Source organism: Hyperolius riggenbachi, chromosome 6 (genome assembly GCF_040937935.1).
Source record: "Hyperolius riggenbachi isolate aHypRig1 chromosome 6, aHypRig1.pri, whole genome shotgun sequence".
NCBI lineage: Eukaryota > Metazoa > Chordata > Amphibia > Anura > Hyperoliidae > Hyperolius > Hyperolius riggenbachi.
Window position 1 is genome coordinate 1,528,190 of NC_090651.1, and position 21,972 is coordinate 1,550,161.

The window sequence follows — 21,972 nt, forward strand, 5'->3', positions numbered from 1 at the left end:
GCTGTGAGCTGCACTCTGCACTATACAGGGCTCAGGAAGGTGTGAGCTGCACTCTGCACTATACTGCACTATACAGGGCTCAGGAGCCTGTGAGCTGCACTCTGCACTATACTGCACTATACAGGGCTCAGGAGCCTGTGAGCTGCACTCTGCACTATACTGCACTATACAGGGCTCAGGAAGCTGTGAGCTGCACTCTGCACTATACTGCACTATACAGGGCTCAGGAAGCTGTGAGCTGCACTCTGCACTATACTGCACTATACAGGGCTCAGGAAGCTGTGAGCTGCACTCTGCACTATACTGCACTATACAGGGCTCAGGAAGCTGTGAGCTGCACTATACTGCACTATACAGGGCTCAGGAAGCTGTGAGCTGCACTCTGCACTATACTGCACTATACTGGGCTCAGGAAGCTGTGAGCTGTACTCTACACTATACTGCACTATACAGGGCTCAGGAAGCTGCGAGCTGCACTCTGCACTATACTGCACTATACAGGGCTCAGGAAGCTGTGAGCTGCACTCTGCACTATACTGCACTATACAGGGCTCAGGAAGCTGTGAGCTGCACTCTGCACTATACTGCACTATACAGGGCTCAGGAAGCTGTGAGCTGCACTCTGCACTATACTGCACTATACACGGCTCAGGAAGCTGTGAGCTGCACCCTGCACTATTTTGCACTTTACAGGGCTTAGGAAGCTGTGAGCTGCACTCTGCACTATACAGGGCTCAGGAACCTGTGAGCTGCACTATACTGCACTATACTGCACTATACAGGGCTCAGGAACCTGTGAGCTGCACTCTGCACTATACTGCACTATACAGGGCTCAGGAACCTGTGAGCTGCACTATACTTCACTATACTGCACTATACAGGGCTCAGGAAGCTGTGAGCTGCACTCTGCACTATACTGCACTATACAGGGCTCAGGAACCTGTGAGCTGCACTCTGCACTATACAGGGCTCAGGAAGCTGTGAGCTGCACTCTGCACTATACAGGGCTCAGGAGCCTGTGAGCTGCACTCTGCACTATACTGCACTATACAGGGCTCAGGAACCTGTGAGCTGCACTCTGCACTATACTGCACTATACACGGCTCAGGAAGCTGTGAGCTGCACCCTGCACTATACTGCACTATACAGGGCTCAGGAAGCTGTGAGCTGCACTCTGCACTATACTGCACTATACAGGGCTCAGGAAGCTGTGAGCTGCACCCTGCACTATTTTGCACTTTACAGGGCTTAGGAAGCTGTGAGCTGCACTCTGCACTATACAGGGCTCAGGAACTTGTGAGCTGCACTATACTTCACTATACTGCACTATACAGGGCTCAGGAAGCTGTGAGCTGCACTCTGCACTATACTGCACTATACAGGGCTCAGGAACCTGTGAGCTGCACTCTGCACTATACAGGGCTCAGGAAGCTGTGAGCTGCACTCTGCACTATACTGCACTATACAGGGCTCAGGAGCCTGTGAGCTGCACTCTGCACTATACTGCACTATACAGGGCTCAGGAACCTGTGAGCTGCACTCTGCACTATACTGCACTATACACGGCTCAGGAAGCTGTGAGCTGCACTATACTGCACTATACAGGGCTCAGGAAGCAGTGAGCTGCACTCTGCACTATACAGGGCTCAGGAACCTGTGAGCTGCACTCTGCACTATACTGCTCTATACTGCACTATACAGGGCCCAGGAAGGTGTGAGCTGCACTCTGCACTATACTGCACTATACAGGGCTCAGGAAGGTGTGAGCTGCACTCTGCTCTATACTGCACTATACAAGGCTCAGGAAGCTGTGAGCTGCACTATACTGCACTAGACTGCACTATACAGGGCTCAGGAACCTGTGAGCTGCACTATACTGCACTATACAGGGCTCAGGAACCTGTGAGCTGCACTCTGCACTATACAGGGCTCAGGAAGCTGTGAGCTGCACTCTGCACTATACTGCACTATACAGGGCTCAGGAAGCTGTGAGCTGCACTCTGCACTATACTGCACTATACAGGGCTCAGGAAGCTGTGAGGTGCACTCTGCACTATACTGCACTATACAGGGCTCAGGAAGGTGTGAGCTGCACTCTGCTCTATACTGCACTATACAGGGCTCAGGAAGCTGTGAGCTGCACTCTGCACTATACTGCACTATACAGGGCTCAGGAAGCTGTGAGCTGCACTCTGCACTATACTGCACTATACAGGGCTCAGGAAGCTGTGAGGTGCACTCTGCACTATACTGCACTATACAGGGCTCAGGAAGCTGTGAGCTGCACTCTGCACTATACTGCACTATACAGGGCTCAGGAACCTGTGAGCTGCACTCTGCACTATACTGCACTATACAGGGCTCAGGAACCTGTGAGCTGCACTATACTGCACTATACTGCACTATACAGGGCTCAGGAAGCTGTGAGCTGCACTCTGCACTATACAGGGCTCAGGAAGCTGTGAGCTGCACTCTGCACTATACAGGGCTCAGGAAGCTGTGAGCTGCACTCTGCACTATACTGCACTATACAGGGCTCAGGACCTGTGAGCTGCACTATACTGCACTATACAGGGCTCAGGAACCTTTGAGCTGCACTCTGCACTATACAGGGCTCAGGAAGCTGTGAGCTGCACTCTGCACTATACTACACTATACAGGGCTCAGGAACCTGTGAGCTGCACTATACTGCACTATACAGGGCTCAGGAAGGTGTGAGCTGCACTCTGCACTATACTGCACTATACAGGGCTCAGGAAGCTGTGAGCTGCACTCTGCACTATACTGCACTATACAGGGCTCAGGAACCTGTGAGCTGCACTCTGCACTATACTGCACTATACAGGGCTCAGGAACCTGTGAGCTGCACTATACAGGGCTCAGGAACCTGTGAGCTGCACTCTGCACTATACTGCACTATACAGGGCTCAGGAAGGTGTGAGCTGCACTCTGCACTATACAGGGCTCAGGAACCTGTGAGCTGCACTCTGCACTATACTGCACTATACAGGGCTCAGGAAGCTGTGAGCTGCACTCTGCACTATACTGCACTATACAGGGCTCAGGAGACTGTGAGCTGCACTCTGCACTATACTGCACTATACAGGGCTCAGGAACCTGTGAGCTGCACTCTGCACTATACTGCACTATACAGGGCTCAGGAACCTGTGAGCTGCACTATACTGCACTATACAGGGCTCAGGAACCTGTGAGCTGCACTCTGCACTATACTGCCCTATACAGGGCTCAGGAAGCTGTGAGCTGCACTCTGCACTATACTGCACTATACAGGGCTCAGGAACCTGTGAGCTGCACTATACTGCACTATACAGGGCTCAGGAACCTGTGAGCTGCACTATACTGCACTATACTGCACTATACAGGGCTCAGGAACCTGTGAGCTGCACTATACTGCACTATACAGGGCTCAGGAAGCTGTGAGCTGCACTCTGCATTATACTGCACTATACAGGGCTCAGGAAGCTGTGAGGTGCACTATACTGCACTATACAGGGCTCAGGAAGCTGTGAGCTGCACTCTGCACTATACTGCACTATACAGGGCTCAGGAACCTGTGGGCTGCACTGTACAGGGCTCAGGAAGCTGTGAGCTGCACTATACTGCACTATACAGGGCTCAGGAAGCTGTGAGCTGCACTCTGCACTATACTGCACTATACAGGGCTCAGGAAGCTGTGAGCTGCACTCTGCACTATACTGCACTATACAGGGCTCAGGAACCTGTGAGCTGCACTCTGCACTATACTGCACTATACAGGGCTCAGGAAGGTGTGAGCTGCACTCTGCACTATACTGTACTATACAGGGCTCAGGAACCTGTGAGCTGCACTCTGCACTCTGCACTATACAGGGCTCAGGAACCTGTGAGCTGCACTCTGCACTATACTGCACTATACAGGGCTCAGGAAGGTGTGAGCTGCACTCTGCACTATACTGCACTATACAGGGCTCAGGAAGGTGTGAGCTGCACTCTGCTCTATACTGCACTATACAGGGCTCAGGAAGCTGTGAGCTGCACTCTGCACTATACTGCACTATACAGGGCTCAGGAAGCTGTGAGCTGCACTCTGCACTATACTGCACTATACAGGGCTCAGGAACCTGTGAGCTGCACTCTGCACTATACTGCACTATACAGGGCTCAGGAACCTGTGAGCTGCACTATACTGCACTATACTGCACTATACAGGGCTCAGGAACCTGTGAGCTGCACTATACTGCACTATACTGCACTATACAGGGCTCAGGAAGCTGTGAGCTGCACTCTGCACTATACAGGGCTCAGGAAGCTGTGAGCTGCACTCTGCACTATACTGCACTATACAGGGCTCAGGAAGCTGTGAGCTGCACTCTGCACTATACTGCACTATACAGGGCTCAGGAAGCTGTGAGCTGCACTCTGCACTCTGCACTATACAGGGCTCAGGAAGCTGTGAGCTGCACTCTGCACTATACTGCACTATACAGGGCTCAGGAAGCTGTGAGCTGCACTCTGCACTATACTGCACTATACAGGGCTCAGGAACCTGCGAGCTGCACTATACTGCACTATACAGGGCTCAGGAACCTGTAAGCTGCACTCTGCACTATACTGGGCCCAGGAAGCTGTGAGCTGCACTCTGCACTATACTGCACTATACAGGGCTCAGGAACCTGTGAGCTGCACTATACTGCACTATACAGGGCTCAGGAAGGTGTGAGCTGCACTCTGCACTATACAGGGCTCAGGAAGCTGTGAGCTGCACTATACTGCACTATACAGGGCTCAGGAACTTGTGAGCTGCACTATACAGGGCTCAGGAGCCTGTGAGCTGCACTATACAGGGCTCAGGAAGCTGTGAGCTGCACTCTGCACTATACTGCACTATACAGGGCTCAGGAAGGTGTGAGCTGCACTCTGCACTATACTGCACTATACACGGCTCAGGAAGGTGTGAGCTGCACTCTGCACTATACTGCACTATACAGGGCTCAGGAGCCTGTGAGCTGCACTCTGCACTATACTGCACTATACAGGGCTCAGGAAGGTGTGAGCTGCACTCTGCACTATACTGCACTATACAGGGCTCAGGAAGCTGTGAGCTGCACTCTGCACTATACTGCACTATACAGGGCTCAGGAACCTGTGAGCTGCACTCTGCACTATACTGCACTATACAGGGCTCAGGAACCTGTGAGCTGCACTCTGCACTATACTGCACTATACAGGGCTCAGGAACCTGTGAGCTGCACTCTGCACTATACTGCACTATACAGGGCTCAGGAAGCTGTGAGCTGCACTCTGCACTATACTGCACTATACAGGGCTCAGGAAGGTGTGAGCTGCAGTATGCACTATACTGCACTATACAGGGGTCAGGAAGCTGTGAGCTGCACTCTGCACTATACTGCACTATACAGGGCTCAGGAACCTGTGAGCTGCACTCTGCACTATACTGCACTATACAGGGCTCAGGAAGGTGTGAGCTGCACTCTGCACTATACTGCACTATACAGGGCTCAGGAAGCTGTGAGCTGCACTCTGCACTATACAGGGCTCAGGAAGCTGTGAGCTGCACTATACTGCACTATACAGGGCTCAGGAAGCTGTGAGCTGCACTCTGCACTATACTGCACTATACAGGGCTCAGGAAGCTGTGAGCTGCACTCTGCACTATACTGCACTATACAGGGCTCAGGAAGCTGTGAGCTGCACTATACTGCACTATACAGGGCTCAGGAAGCAGTGAGCTGCACTCTGCACTATACAGGGCTCAGGAAGCTGTGAGCTGCACTATACTGCACTATACAGGGCTCAGGAAGGTGTGAGCTGCACTCTGCACTATACTGCACAATACAGGGCTCAGGAAGCTGTGAGCTGCACTCTGCACTATACAGGGCTCAGGAACCTGTGAGCTGCACTATACTGCACTATACAGGGCTCAGGAAGGTGTGAGCTGCACTCTGCACTATACTGCACTATACAGGGCTCAGGAACCTGTGAGCTGCACTCTGCACTATACAGGGCTCAGGAAGCTGTGAGCTGCACTCTGCACTATACTGCACTATACAGGGCTCAGGAAGGTGTGAGCTGCACTCTGCACTATACTGCACTATACAGGGCTCAGGAAGGTGTGAGCTGCACTCTGCACTATACTGCACTATACAGGGCTCAGGAAGCTGTGAGCTGCACTATACTGCACTATACAGGGCTCAGGAAGCTGTGAGCTGCACTCTGCACTATACAGGGCTCAGGAACCTGTGAGCTGCACTATACTGCACTATACAGGACTCAGGAACCTGTGAGCTGCACTATACTGCAACATACAGGGCTCAGGAACCTGTGAGCTGCACTATACTGCAACATACAGGGCTCAGGAACCTGTGAGCTGCACTCTGCACTATACTGCACTATACAGGGCTCAGGAAGCTGTGAGCTGCACTCTGCACTATACTGCACTATACAGGGCTCAGGAACCTGTGAGCTGCACTATACTGCACTATACAGGGCTCAGGAACCTGTGAGCTGCACTATACTGCACTATACAGGGCTCAGGAAGCTGTGAGCTGCACTCTGCACTATACTGCACTATACAGGGCTCAGGAAGCTGTGAGCTGCACTCTGCACTATACTGCACTATACAGGGCTCAGGAACCTGTGAGCTGCACTCTGCACTATACTGCACTATACAGGGCTCAGGAACCTGTGAGCTGCACTCTGCACTCTGCACTATACAGGGCTCAGGAACCTGTGAGCTGCACTCTGCACTATACTGCTCTATACTGCACTATACAGGGCCCAGGAAGGTGTGAGCTGCACTCTGCACTATACTGCACTATACAAGGCTCAGGAAGGTGTGAGCTGCACTCTGCTCTATACTGCACTATACAGGGCTCAGGAAGCTGTGAGCTGCACTCTGCACTATACTGCACTATACAAGGCTCAGGAAGCTGTGAGCTGCACTATACTGCACTAGACTGCACTATACAGGGCTCAGGAACCTGTGAGCTGCACTATACTGCACTATACAGGGCTCAGGAACCTGTGAGCTGCACTATACTGCACTATACAGGGCTCAGGAACCTGTGAGCTGCACTCTGCACTATACAGGGCTCAGGAAGCTGTGAGCTGCACTCTGCACTATACTGCACTATACAGGGCTCAGGAAGCTGTGAGCTGCACTCTGCACTATACTGCACTATACAGGGCTCAGGAAGCTGTGAGCTGCACTCTGCACTATACTGCACTATACAGGGCTCAGGAAGCTGTGAGCTGCACTCTGCACTATACTGCACTATACAGGGCTCAGGAAGCTGTGAGCTGCACTTTGCACTATACTGCACTATACAGGGCTCAGGAAGGTGTGAGCTGCACTCTGCTCTATACTGCACTATACAGGGCTCAGGAAGCTGTGAGCTGCACTCTGCACTATACTGCACTATACAGGGCTCAGGAAGCTGTGAGCTGCACTCTGCACTATACTGCACTATACAGGGCTCAGGAAGCTGTGAGCTGCACTCTGCACTATACTGCACTATACAGGGCTCAGGAAGGTGTGAGCTGCACTCTGCTCTATACTGCACTATACAGGGCTCAGGAAGCTGTGAGCTTCACTCTAACCCTAACCCTGCACTATACAGGGCTCAGGAAGCTGTGAGGTGCACTCTGCACTATACTGCACTATACAGGGCTCAGGAAGCTGTGAGCTGCACTCTGCACTATACTGCACTATACAGGGCTCAGGAACCTGTGAGCTGCACTCTGCACTATACTGCACTATACAGGGCTCAGGAACCTGTGAGCTGCACTATACTGCACTATACTGCACTATACAGGGCTCAGGAAGCTGTGAGCTGCACTCTGCACTATACAGGGCTCAGGAAGCTGTGAGCTGCACTCTGCACTATACTACACTATACAGGGCTCAGGAAGCTGTGAGCTGCACTCTGCACTATACTGCACTATACAGGGCTCAGGACCTGTGAGCTGCACTATACTGCACTATACAGGGCTCAGGAACCTGTGAGCTGCACTCTGCACTATACTGCACTATACAGGGCTCAGGAAGCTGTGAGCTGCACTCTGCACTATACTACACTATACAGGGCTCAGGAACCTGTGAGCTGCACTATACTGCACTATACAGGGCTCAGGAAGGTGTGAGCTGCACTCTGCACTATACTGCACTATACAGGTCTCAGGAAGCTGTGAGCTGCACTCTGCACTATACTGCACTATACAGGGCTCAGGAACCTGTGAGCTGCACTCTGCACTATACTGCACTATACAGGGCTCAGGAACCTGTGAGCTGCACTATACTGCACTATACAGGGCTCAGGAACCTGTGAACTGCACTATACTGCACTATACTGCACTATACAGGGCTCAGGAAGGTGTGAGCTGCACTCTGCACTATACTGCACTATACAGGGCTCAGGAACCTGTGAGCTGCACTCTGCACTATACTGCACTATACAGGGCTCAGGAACCTGTGAGCTGCACTCTGCACTATACTGCACTATACAGGGCTCAGGAGCCTGTGAGCTGCACTCTGCACTATACAGGGCTCAGGAAGGTGTGAGCTGCACTCTGCAGTATACTGCACTATACAGGGCTCAGGAAGGTGTGAGCTGCACTCTGCACTATACTGCACTATACAGGGCTCGGGAAGCAGTGAGCTGCACTCTGCACTATACTGGGCTCAGGAAACTGTGAGCTGCACTCTGCACTATACTGCACTATACAGGGCTCTGGAAGGTGTGAGCTGCACTCTGCACTATACTGCACTATACAGGGCTCAGGAACCTGTGAGCTGCACTCTGCACTATACTGCACTATACAGGGCTCAGGAACCTGTGAGCTGCACTCTGCACTATACTGCACTATACAGGGCTCAGGAACCTGTGAGCTGCACTATACTGCACTATACAGGGCTCAGAACCCTTTGAGCTGCACTCTGCACTATACAGGGCTCAGGAACCTGTGAGCTGCACTTTGCACTATACTGCACTATACAGGGCTCAGGAAGGTGTGAGCTGCACTCTGCTCTATACTGCACTATACAGGGCTCAGGAAGCTGTGAGCTGCACTCTGCACTATACAGGGCTCAGGAAGCTGTGAGCTGCACTCTGCACTATACAGGGCTCAGGAAGCTGTGAGCTGCACTCTGCACTATACTGCACTATACAGGGCTCAGGAAGGTGTGAGCTGCACTCTGCTCTATACTGCACTATACAGGGCTCAGGAAGCTGTGAGCTGCACTCTAACCCTAACCCTGCACTATACAGGGCTCAGGAAGCTGTGAGGTGCACTCTGCACTATACTGCACTATACAGGGCTCAGGAAGCTGTGAGCTGCACTCTGCACTATACTGCACTATACAGGGCTCAGGAACCTGTGAGCTGCACTCTGCACTATACTGCACTATACAGGGCTCAGGAACCTGTGAGCTGCACTATACTGCACTATACTGCACTATACAGGGCTCAGGAAGCTGTGAGCTGCACTCTGCACTATACAGGGCTCAGGAAGCTGTGAGCTGCACTCTGCACTATACTACACTATACAGGGCTCAGGAAGCTGTGAGCTGCACTCTGCAATATACTGCACTATACAGGGCTCAGGACCTGTGAGCTGCACTATACTGCACTATACAGGGCTCAGGAACCTGTGAGCTGCACTCTGCACTATACTGCACTATACAGGGCTCAGGAAGCTGTGAGCTGCACTCTGCACTATACTACACTATACAGGGCTCAGGAACCTGTGAGCTGCACTATACTGCACTATACAGGGCTCAGGAAGGTGTGAGCTGCACTCTGCACTATACTGCACTATACAGGGCTCAGGAAGCTGTGAGCTGCACTCTGCACTATACTGCACTATACAGGGCTCAGGAACCTGTGAGCTGCACTATACTGCACTATACAGGGCTCAGGAACCTGTGAGCTGCACTATACTGCACTATACAGGGCTCAGGAACCTGTGAGCTGCACTCTGCACTATACAGGGCTCAGGAAGGTGTGAGCTGCACTCTGCACTATACTGCACTATACAGGGCTCAGGAAGCTGTGAGCTGCACTCTGCACTATACTGCACTATACAGGGCTCAGGAGCCTGTGAGCTGCACTCTGCACTATACTGCACTATACAGGGCTCAGGAAGGTGTGAGCTGCACTCTGTACTATACTGCACTATACAGGGCTCAGGAACCTGTGAGCTGCACTCTGCACTATACTGCACTTCACAGGGCTCAGGAAGCTGTGAGCTGCACTCTGCACTATACTGCACTATACAGGGCTCAGGAAGCTGTGAGCTGCACTCTGCACTATACTGCACTATACAGGGCTCAGGAAGGTGTGAGCTGCACTCTGCTCTATACTGCACTATACAGGGCTCAGGAAGCTGTGAGCTGCACTCTGCACTATACAGGGCTCAGGAAGGTGTGAGCTGCACTCTGCACTATACTGCACTGTACAGGGCTTAGGAAGGTGTGAGCTGCACTATACTGCACTATACAGGGCTCAGGAACCTGTGAGCTGCACTATACAGGGCTCAGGAAGGTGTGAGCTGCACTCTGCACTATACAGGGCTCAGGAAGCTGTGAGCTGCACTCTGCACTATACAGGGCTCAGGAACCTGTGAGCTGCACTCTGCACTATACTGCACTATACAGGGCTCAAGAAGCTGTGAGCTGCACTCTGCACTATACTGCACTATACAGGGCTCAGGAAGCTGTGAGCTGCACTCTGCACTCTGCACTATACAGGGCTCAGGAACCTGTGAGCTGCACTCTGCACTATACTGCACTATACAGGGCTCAGGAAGCTGTGAGCTGCACTCTGCACTAATTAAAAACAATGGTGCATTAGCCAGCCTGGGGCCCCGGGAAACTCTCACTGCCCAGGGCCCCAGAACCAGCATCTAACACCATATGTGAGCGCAGCCAAAACCGTGGAGCTGCCACCTCCAAGGCCTGTCTCCTACTGCTCTAAAACTTACCAAACACACAATTGGAGAACCTCACTCCCAAACAGTTCTCTGCTGCTTTATAAAGCCTGCAGGCTGCTTATAAGCCAATGAGAAGTGCACACATAATACACCTAGCTTGCAGTGATAATCAAGCAAAAGCTGAGCAAGTCAGCCAATTAGTAGGAGAGGGCTTCAGTTGCATATATAGACAATGGCTATATGACCAGCAGGGGGCACCAGCGTGCAGGATATTCCCTCTCATCTGCCCCCCTCCTAACTAAACTGCATGGGATACTACAATAATTAAAAACAATGGTGCATGAGCCAGCCTGGGGCCCCGGGAACTCTCACTGCCCGGGGCCCCAGAACCAGCATCTAACACCATATGTGAGCGCAGCCAAAACCTTGGAGCTGCCACCTCCAAGGCCTGTCTCCTACTGCTCTAAAACTTACCAAACACACAATTGGAGAACCTCACTCCCAAACAGTTTAGTTAGGAGGGGAGCAGATGAGAGGGAATATCCTGCACGCTGCTCAGCTTTTGCTTGATTATCACTGCAAGCTAGGTGTATTATGTGTGCACTTCTCATTGGCTTATAAGCAGCCTGCAGGCTTTATAAAGCAGCAGAGAACTGTTTGGGAGTGAGGTTCTCCAATTGTGTGTTTGGTAAGTTTTAGAGCAGTAGGAGACAGGCCTTGGAGGTGGCAGCTCCAAGGTTTTGGCTGCGCTCACATATGGTGTTAGATGCTGGTTCTGGGGCCCCGGGCAGTGAGAGTTCCCGGGGCCCCAGGCTGGCTCATGCACCATTGTTTTTAATTATTGTAGTATCCCATGCAGTTTAGTTAGGAGGGGGGCAAATGAGAGGGAATATCCTGCACGCTGGTGCCCCCTGCTGGTCATATAGCCATTGTCTATATATGCAACTGAAGCCCTCTCCTACTAATTGGCTGACTTGCTCAGCTTTTGCTTGATTATCACTGCAAGCTAAGTGTATTATGTGTGCACTTCTCATTGGCTTATAAGCAGCCTGCAGGCTTTATAAAGCAGCAGAGAACTGTTTGGGAGTGAGGTTCTCCAATTGTGTGTCTGCACTCTGCACTATACTGCACTATACAGGGCTCAGGAAGCTGTGAGCTGCACTCTGCACTATACTGCACTATACAGGGCTCAGGAAGGTGTGAGCTGCACTCTGCACTATACAGGGCTCAGGAGCCTGTGAGCTGCACTCTGCACTATACTGCACTATACAGGGCTCAGGAAGCTGTGAGCTGCACTCTGCACTATACAGGGCTCAGGAAGGTGTGAGCTGCACTCTGCACTATACTGCACTATACAGGGCTCAGGAGCCTGTGAGCTGCACTCTGCACTATACTGCACTATACAGGGCTCAGGAAGCTGTGAGCTGCACTCTGCACTATACTGCACTATACAGGGCTCAGGAAGCTGTGAGCTGCACTCTGCACTATACTGCACTATACAGGGCTCAGGAAGCTGTGAGCTGCACTCTGCACTATACTGCACTATACAGGGCTCAGGAAGCTGTGAGCTGCACTATACTGCACTATACAGGGCTCAGGAAGCTGTGAGCTGCACTCTGCACTATACTGCACTATACTGGGCTCAAGAAGCTGTGAGCTGTACTCTACACTATACTGCACTATACAGGGCTCAGGAAGCTGCGAGCTGCACTCTGCACTATACTGCACTATACAGGGCTCAGGAAGCTGTGAGCTGCACTCTGCACTATACTGCACTATACAGGGCTCAGGAAGCTGTGAGCTGCACTCTGCACTATACTGCACTATACAGGGCTCAGGAAGCTGTGAGCTGCACTCTGCACTATACTGCACTATACACGGCTCAGGAAGCTGTGAGCTGCACCCTGCACTATTTTGCACTTTACAGGGCTTAGGAAGCTGTGAGCTGCACTCTGCACTATACAGGGCTCAGGAACCTGTGAGCTGCACTATACTGCACTATACAGGGCTCAGGAACCTGTGAGCTGCACTCTGCACTATACTGCACTATACAGGGCTCAGGAACCTGTGAGCTGCACTCTGCACTATACTGCACTATACAGGGCTCAGGAACCTGTGAGCTGCACTATACTTCACTATACTGCACTATACAGGGCTCAGGAAGCTGTGAGCTGCACTCTGCACTATACTGCACTATACAGGGCTCAGGAACCTGTGAGCTGCACTCTGCACTATACAGGGCTCAGGAAGCTGTGAGCTGCACTCTGCACTATACTGCACTATACAGGGCTCAGGAGCCTGTGAGCTGCACTCTGCACTATACTGCACTATACAGGGCTCAGGAACCTGTGAGCTGCACTCTGCACTATACTGCACTATACACGGCTCAGGAAGCTGTGAGCTGCACCCTGCACTATACTGCACTATACAGGGCTCAGGAAGCTGTGAGCTGCACTCTGCACTATACTGCACTATACAGGGCTCAGGAAGCTGTGAGCTGCACTCTGCACTATACTGCACTATACAGGGCTCAGAAACCTGTGAGCTGCACTATACTGCACTATACTGCACTATACAGGGCTCAGGAACCTGTGAGCTGCACTCTGCACTATACTGCACTATACAGGGCTCAGGAACCTGCGAGCTGCACTCTGCACTATACAGGGCTCAGGAACCTGTGAGCTGCACTCTGCACTATACTGCACTATACAGGGCTCAGGAAGGTGTGAGCTGCACTCTGCACTATACTGCACTATACAGGGCTCAGGAGCCTGTGAGCTGCACTCTGCACTATACTGCACTATACAGGGCTCAGGAAGCTGTGAGCTGCACTCTGCACTATACAGGGCTCAGGAAGCTGTGAGCTGCACTCTGCACTATACTGGGCTCAGGAAGGTGTGAGCTGCACTCTGCACTATACTGCCCTATACAGGGCTCAGGAAGCTGTGAGCTGTACTCTGCACTATACTGCACTATACAGGGCTCAGGAAGCTGTGAGCTGCACTCTGCACTATACTGCACTATACAGGGCTCAGGAACCTGTGAGCTGCACTCTGCACTATACTGCACTATACAGGGCTCAGGAACCTGTGAGCTGCACTCTGCACTATACTGCACTATACAGGGCTCAGGAAGCTGTGAGCTGCACTCTGCACTATACTGCACTATACACGGCTCAGGAACCTGTGAGCTGCACTCTGACCTATACTGCACTATACAGGGCTCAGGAACCTGTGAGCTGCACTCTGCACTATACTGCACTATACAGGGCTCAGGAAGCTGTGAGCTGCACTCTGCACTATACAGGGCTCAGGAAGCTGTGAGCTGCACTCTGCACTATACAGGGCTCAGGAAGCTGTGAGCGGCACTCTGCACTATACAGGGCTCAGGAAGCTGTGAGCGGCACTCTGCACTATACAGGGCTCAGGAAGGTGTGAGCTGCACTCTGCACTATACTGCCCTATACAGGTCTCAGGAAGCTGTGAACTGCACTATACAGGGCTCAGGAAGCTGTGAGGTGCACTCTGCACTATACTGCCCTATACAGGGCTCAGGAAGGTGTGAGCTGCACTCTGCACTATACTGCACTTTACAGGGCTCAGGAACCTGTGAGGAAGAAAATGCAGCTGCTATGAACTAAGTTTGCTTATAGATTCAATGCTGTTGGAGAGCCCCCCAGCAGTATCAAGCATGATTCCCCTCCCCCCCAGCAGTACCAAGAATGATTCCCTCCCCCTCCCCCCCCCCCAGCAGTATCAAGCATGATTCCCCTCCCCCCCAGCAGTACCAAGCATGATTCCTTCCCCCTCCCCCCCAGCAGTACCCAGCATGATCACCTCTACCACACACAGACACACACACCTTCTCCTCTCCGAATAGCTCCCAGCCCATTTCCCAGCCACACACTGTCCTTGTAGCACCCAGCGTGACCTTCCCCACCCAGCTACTTTTTCATGCCAGCCGGCTGGAAAAAAAATGCCATGCACCCTCCCCTCAGCCATCCCCTATGTGTCTAATATGTCCAATCAGTTTCCTGTGCATTGGAAACATTCCATAAAATATCTGAACAATCCGTCAGATGGGCGTGTCCAGCCTGCTGTCAGTCCTTCTGCTCAAAATGAGAATCATTTTATTGCTAAATAATGCTGTTTGCAGGTAGGAAATGCCCCACAGCTGGCTACACACTGTAGTGTAAAGAGAACCTCCAATAATACAACTACAATGATGCAGATACTGTATATGCCAACTTAGCAGGAAAGATGGAAGATCTGCTGGGCAGTTTCGGATGTGTTTGGAGCCCAATATTGCAGATATACAGAATATAATAATTCTATACACACATATCCATACTCACCGACATATCCTCTGCCCATCTGCCCTCCCTGCTTGTATTCCCCTCTCTGCCCTCCTGCAGGACGACGGCCCATACCAGAGCCCGCAGGCCTTTCTGCAGCAAGTGGCGCTCATGCAGCCGGTGGGCAGACTCATATTTCCTGGTGACTTCCTGATGCCAGGCCTGGAAGCAGCAGTGGAGAAGATGTCTGTCCACGGGGCGCACATATCTGTATGTAGAGAGGAACGGGCCACGGTCATGTCCGAGTGCGACCAGCAGGTGATAACTACTCACTACAAAAACCTGCGGACACCACCCAATGTGACCATCCTACAAAACCTGCGGACACCACCCAAACAGCATCCTACAAAACCTGCGGGCACCACCCAATGTGACCATCCTACAAAACCTGCGGACACCACCCAAACAGCATCCTACAAAACCTGCGGGCACCGCCCAATGTGACCAACATCCTACAAAACCTGCGGGCACCACCCAATGTGACCATCCTACAAAACCTGCAGGCACTGTGGTGATATATTGGGGTGCTGATGCTGTTAAGGATAATACAGTAATATATTTTCAGTTTCCCATTTTTATATCTGCTGTGTTATGTCAAAGGTGTACAGTAGATATGCCAGGCTAGATTCATGGACTGTTCATGTGATTGTGTGTGTGGGTCAATAGACCTACATTTGCATCTAAAGAGGACTTCAGTGAATAGAGCTGGGGTAATCAGACAATGGCAGAAGTGAAGTGTTGAAGTCATTGACAATGGAATTCATTTACACTTCTGTTGATGAAGGCTGTTAATGCATTGTGAAGAACTCTAGACTAGTCAGGAAGAGTCTCTTCACCAAAAGTTGACGTGTGTTAAACACTATTTCATTGTGAGGAAATTGAATTATTGGTGGAGGTGCAAACTATATCCTGTAAATTATATCTATGGGACGGGGTTGGAAATCTCTGCAGACTTTAAAAATGGAAACAGGAAAAAGCCTTAATCAAGTTTTCACCTGGAGTTGAAAAGCCTCACTTCACAATCTTTGGATGTATAGACTTTTACCTGGAAATGGAATTATGTCTGAGATTTAATTAAAAACTAGTTCCTCCCCTCCCCAAGGAAGTTGCAGCCTCCAGGCGTATCTCACAGTATAAAACAGCAGCTAGGATAGCCACAACTTGTAGTTCTTGGAGATAGCACACACGGCTAGATCTAACCTGGTTCCTGACCAGAAAGTGCGTACTCCCGCAACAACGCCAGATCGATACGCTGGTACGTTTATTTCCCCGTTTATTTTGGTAAGCAAATCGCTTTGTGTGTATTTTTGTACTTTTATCTTTGTAACTTTTTACTTTGTTTTTGTAATCTTTTGTATATATTCTGTTCTGCATTGTTTCACTTTTTTCCCTGGAATATTAAATTATTATTTAATAAGCTTGACTTCTGCTGTACTAAACTAACACTCATAGCCTAGAAGAGATTGAAGTGTGTATAAGTCCGTGCCTGATTGTATGTGTGTGTGGGGCGTTTGTCATACGTTGGCCTAAAGCGCGCAGCTGACCCAACGTACGAAAACGCCAGTGCGAGTAGCTCAACAGCTGAGTGGCTAACAGTATCGTTCGGAACGACTGTTAGTGGTTTTGCTTCACTGCAGTGAAAGATTGCAACTGTGTGTGTGTGTGTGGGTGCGTGGCATTCCCGTATTCGGCCTAAGCGCAAAGCTGACCCGAATACGAAAACGCTGATTGCGCGCTGAGGACTCGACAGCAGAGTGGAAGTGTCTAGCGAACCGCTAGTGGTGGCAGTGAGAGGTGTTCTGAGGGGTCCCAGCCTTGTTTTAGCTCAAATAAGGCTGCTCCCCGCTTGATCTGGTCAAACCCGCAGTCGGGAACCGTATACACAGGCGTGCCGCAGGCCGGTTCCTGACATAATTGGCTGGCAGTGGTGGGAACGTTTAGTACATTAGTACGCAGTTTAGCTCGCTATTCTGAGTACTAAAGGCTGGAAGCTTGCTAGAAGCAACTAGCCTACAGAAGTCTACTCAGTGCAGAACCTATATACGTTTTTTTTTTTGTTCAAAGATACACACTTGGTATTTTGCTTTCCCTTCCCCCCCCCCTTTTTTTTTTTCTTTTTATTTTTTGCAACACGATGGCTCAGAAAGCATCCAGCTATGCAAGACAAAACAAAGAGATACTACTCAACCTGTGTGAGCACGAAGGCATCGAGACGGTGAGCGGCCAGACTAAGGAGCAGTTAGTTCGTGCCCTCGAGGAGTATGATGAGGCAGAGCAAGCCCGTGCTTCAACGTCAGCGGATGCAGCTCACGACATGCCAGAGGAGGAATCGCTCCCGCCACAGGATGCGAGTGGAGACGATGTCCTGGATGATCCACCGAACACGGAGATGACATCTCTGGAAGCCGACCTACAGCTACTAGGTTCGGCTGAGCCCGAACTGCTCCTAAAGCTGATTCTGGAACATCGGCAAGCAGAGAGGGAAATACGACAAGCCCAGAGGGAACAAGCTTCCCAGCGACTCCAGGCCAAGAGGGAAAGACTCCAGGCCGAGAGGGAAAGACTCCAGGCCGAAAGGGAACAAGTTGCACAGCGACACCAGCTGGAGCTGGCTAAACTTCAGCAGCAGAACCGGTCTGCTGGACCCGCAGAACGTGAAGGTGAGCGAGTCCACAGAATCCCCCTGTATAAGTTCCCCGCTATGGACAAGGACTCTGACATAGACACTTTCCTACAGGGGTTTGAAAGGACTTGTCGGCAGTATGGGGTGCCCCGTGAGCAGTGGGCAAGATACCTCACACCAGGGCTGAGAGGCAAGGCCCTGGAGGCGTTTGTGAGTCTCCCCCAGGAGGAAGAAACAGACTTTGAGGCCATTAAGAAAGCCATCATTGCGCGATACCACCTCACGCCAGAGGTGTATCGAAAACGTTTCAGGACAGTGCAGCGAGGTCCTAATGACAGTTACCTGGATCATGCGTGCAACCTGCGCACTGCCTTCCAGCAGTGGTTAAAAGGACTAGCAGTCACAACCTTTGATGCCCTGCAGGAGCTGATGATAAAAGACCAGTTCCTACACACTTGTCCTGTTGAGGTCCGGCAGTTTGTACGGGACCGAGAGCCGAAGACCGTGGATGAGGCCGCGAAAGTTGCTGATGCCTACACGTCCAATCGAGCATCTGACTTTCGGAGGACTACGACGCCCAGCTGGAAGGGAGAAAAGACTGCGAGACCTTCTCCTCTAAGCACCCAGCGAAGCCAAGTCCCGCAGCCGCCTGGAGGTAGAACAGCCACCGTTGACACTCGGAGATGTTTTGCCTGTAACAAACCGGGTCACATCAGTGCTACGTGCCCAGAAAAGAAGAAGGAAGCCCCAAACTCTGGCGGGGCCCGAAATGCGTTGTGTGCCACCAGGAATGCAGGTAGCTATGCAGAGAATCTGCAACCTGTCACAGTTGGGGATACAGTTACCACCGGTCTGAGAGACACTGGAGCAGAGGTGACTCTAGTGCACCCCCAGCTTGTGAACCCCGAGGAGTACATTCCTGGCAAGACTATGGCTGTCAAAGGAGTTGGGGGTGTCACCCCCGCCATACCCACCACCTTGGTCCACCTGGATTGGGGGGCTGGCAGTGGAATGAAAGAAGTGGGGGTAACGGATGCCATCCCCACTAACGTTTTGTTGGGTACTGACCTGGGACGGTTAGTGGCCCGGTATGAGCCTACTCCAAACCCTGTGGAGCCTGCATCCCCAGCAGAAGTTCAGGACTCTTGCAAGGTACTGTGTGATAATGCTGTGCAAGCGGGGAGTGCTGGTGAGGCCCCAGGGGCTACGGACTGTGTACTAGGAGCCAGCCCTAGTGAGTCTCCAGTGCCCAGGCCTGGAGGGGGACATGTTGTTACCATGAATGCAGATAATGTTGATGTAATATGTGATGTGTTGCATAATGACATGTGTACAGTGAACGCTCCGCCAGCTGCAGTGGTGACCTGCAGTGCTCACCGGGCTGCAGCAGACGAATTGTCCACTGAAGGGGCTGATGTCACTGGGTCGGGCTCTTCCACTTCAGAGCCTGGCTCTGAGGACCCAGAGGCCTCTCAGTTTGCCACCTCCCTGGTGCCTGTGGCCGACAGCGCTGAGTTCTCCGAGGCTGTACGACTTGATAGCAGCCTGGAAGAGCTCAGGGGTGTGGCGGACAGGGCACCGGTGGAGGGCGACAGAGTGAGGGTGTACTGGGAGCACGGCAGACTGTACAGAGAGGTTCTTCCCTCTGAGCCGTCTGAAGTGGAGGAGGCCGACCGGCAGTTGATTGTTCCCCACAGGTACAGGGAGCAGCTATTAAGAATAGCGCATGAGGTGCCCCTGGCTGGTCACTTGGGGATCCACAAGACCAAATCCCGTCTTGCCCACAATTTTTATTGGCCCCACATGGGGACAGATATTGCTGATTTTTGCCGGTCTTGTGTCGCATGTCAGCGTGTCGGCAAAGCAGGTGACACAGACAAAGCCCCACTGAGGCCCTTGCCCATCATAGAGGAGCCCTTCCAAAGGGTTGCTGTTGACATAATTGGGCCTCTAGCAATACCCAGCAGCACAGGGAAACGTTTCATTCTTACGGTGGTAGATTATGCCACTCACTACCCTGAAGCTGTAGCCCTGAGCTCCATACGGGCAGACAAGGTTGCGGACGCATTGGTGCGCATTTTCTCACGGGTCGGTTTTCCCCGTGAAATGCTCACTGATCACGTCCCGCAATTCATGTCGCACCTAATGGAATGCCTCTGTAAGCAAATGCAGGTAGAACACATCATGGCCAGCCCTTACCACCCCCAGACAAATGGGTTATGTGAGCGGTTCAATGGTACTCTGAAACAGATGCTAAGGGTGTTTGTTGAATCACAAGGGAGAGACTGGGGGCAATACCTGCCCCACTTATTGTTTGCTTATCGTGAGGTGCCCCAGGCATCCACCGGGTTCTCGCCCTTTGAGCTATTATATGGGAGGAGGGTACGCGGACCCCTCGATCTCATTCGAGAGGTCTGGGAGGGGCAGGATATGGGTCCCGGGGTCTCCATAGTGGAATAAGTTCTAAAGTTCCGAGAAAAGATGGACACCCTTGTGGGGTTAGTGCGAGAGAATCTTACTCAAGCCCAGGCCACCCAGAAGCAGTGGTATAACCACAGGGCTAGGGAGAGAGTTTATGAGGTAGGTCGCAAGGTATGGGTCCTAAACCCGATGCGACAGAATAAGCTGCAGGCCGCTTGGGATGGGCCCTATACCATACATAGGAAGATTAGTGATGTGACCTATGTGGTCGCGCTGGATGACCGAGGCAAGCAGCTGAAAACGTACCATGTCAATATGTTAAAGGAACATCATGCTAGAACCGCGTGCGCTCTCCCTGTCTGCAGTTTACTACCGGACGGTGAAGCAGAGACCCTGGTTGACATCCTGGCATCCACCCAGGAAACCGACTCTGTTACCGAGGTGCAGATCAATCCGGAGTTGACAGCAGAGCAGCAGGCTGGGCCATCTGATGTGCTGACCCTTTACCATGGTAGCTTTACAGCCCGCCCTGGTCTGACCAGCCTGGCTGTACACCATGTTGACACCGGAAATAACAAGCCGGTTAGACAGTCAGCCTATAGAGTCTCCCCTGAGGTTCAGGCCCACATCAGCAAGGAGATTGAGGAAATGCTGTCACTAGGGGTGATCCAACGGTCGCACAGCGCATGGGCATCACCTGTAGTGCTAGTACCCAAACGGGACCAGACCACTCGGTTCTGTGTAGATTATCGAAAACTAAATTTGATAACTGCGTCAGATGCTTACCCAATGCCGAGGGTCAAAGAATTGTTAGATAAGCTAGCTGGCGCGCAATATCTAACAATCGTGGATTTGAGTCGGGGATACTGGCAGGTCCCTCTAACAGCTGAGGCACGGGAGAGGTCTGCCTTTATCACCCCCTCAGGTCTGTTTGAATTTAATGTAACGGCGGAGGTGTGGTGATATATTGGGGTGCTGATGCTGTTAAGGATAATACAGTAATATATTTTCAGTTTCCCATTTTTATATCTGCTGTGTTATGTCAAAGGTGTAGCTATGCCAGGCTAGATTCATGGACTGTTCATGTGATTGTGTGTGTGGGTCACTAGACCTACATTTGCATCTAAAGAGGACTTCAGTGAATAGAGCTTGGGTAATCAGACAATGGCAGAAGTGAAGTGTTGAAGTCATTGACATTTGAAACATTTACACTTCTGTTGATGAAGGCTGTTAAAGCATTGTGAAGAACTCTAGACTAGTCAGGAAGAGTCTCTTCACCAAAAGTTGACATGTGTGTTAAACACTATTTCATTGTGAGGAAATTGAATTATTGGTGGAGGTGCAAACTGTACCCTGTAAATCACATCTATGGGAAGGGGTTGGAAATCTCTGCAGACTTTAAAAACGGAGACAGGAAAAAGCCTTAATCAAGTTTTCACCTGGAGTTGAAAAGCCTCACTTCACAATCTTTGGATGTATAGACTTTTACCTGGAAATGGAATTATGTCTGAGATTTAATTAAAAACTAGTTCCTCCCCTCCCCAAGGAAGTTGCAGCCTCCAGGCGTAGCTCAGAGTATAAAACCGCAGCTAGGATAGCCACAACTTGTAGTTCTTGGAGATAG

At 51.4% G+C, this 21,972-nt stretch overlaps 1 protein-coding gene across 5 annotated transcripts in view; it reads right to left on the bottom strand.

Annotated features, from left to right (window-relative positions):
- The window catches only part of C6H1orf167 (chromosome 6 C1orf167 homolog), a 185,829-nt gene that overhangs the window by 148,655 nt on the left and 15,202 nt on the right, over window positions 1-21,972 (bottom strand). For all 5 annotated transcript variants that reach the window (XM_068238753.1, XM_068238751.1, XM_068238752.1 and 2 more), the window contains exon 4: window positions 15,305-15,512. In XM_068238753.1, the coding sequence (XP_068094854.1) occupies window positions 15,305-15,512 (208 nt within the window). The remainder of the gene's footprint in view (window positions 1-15,304; window positions 15,513-21,972) is intronic.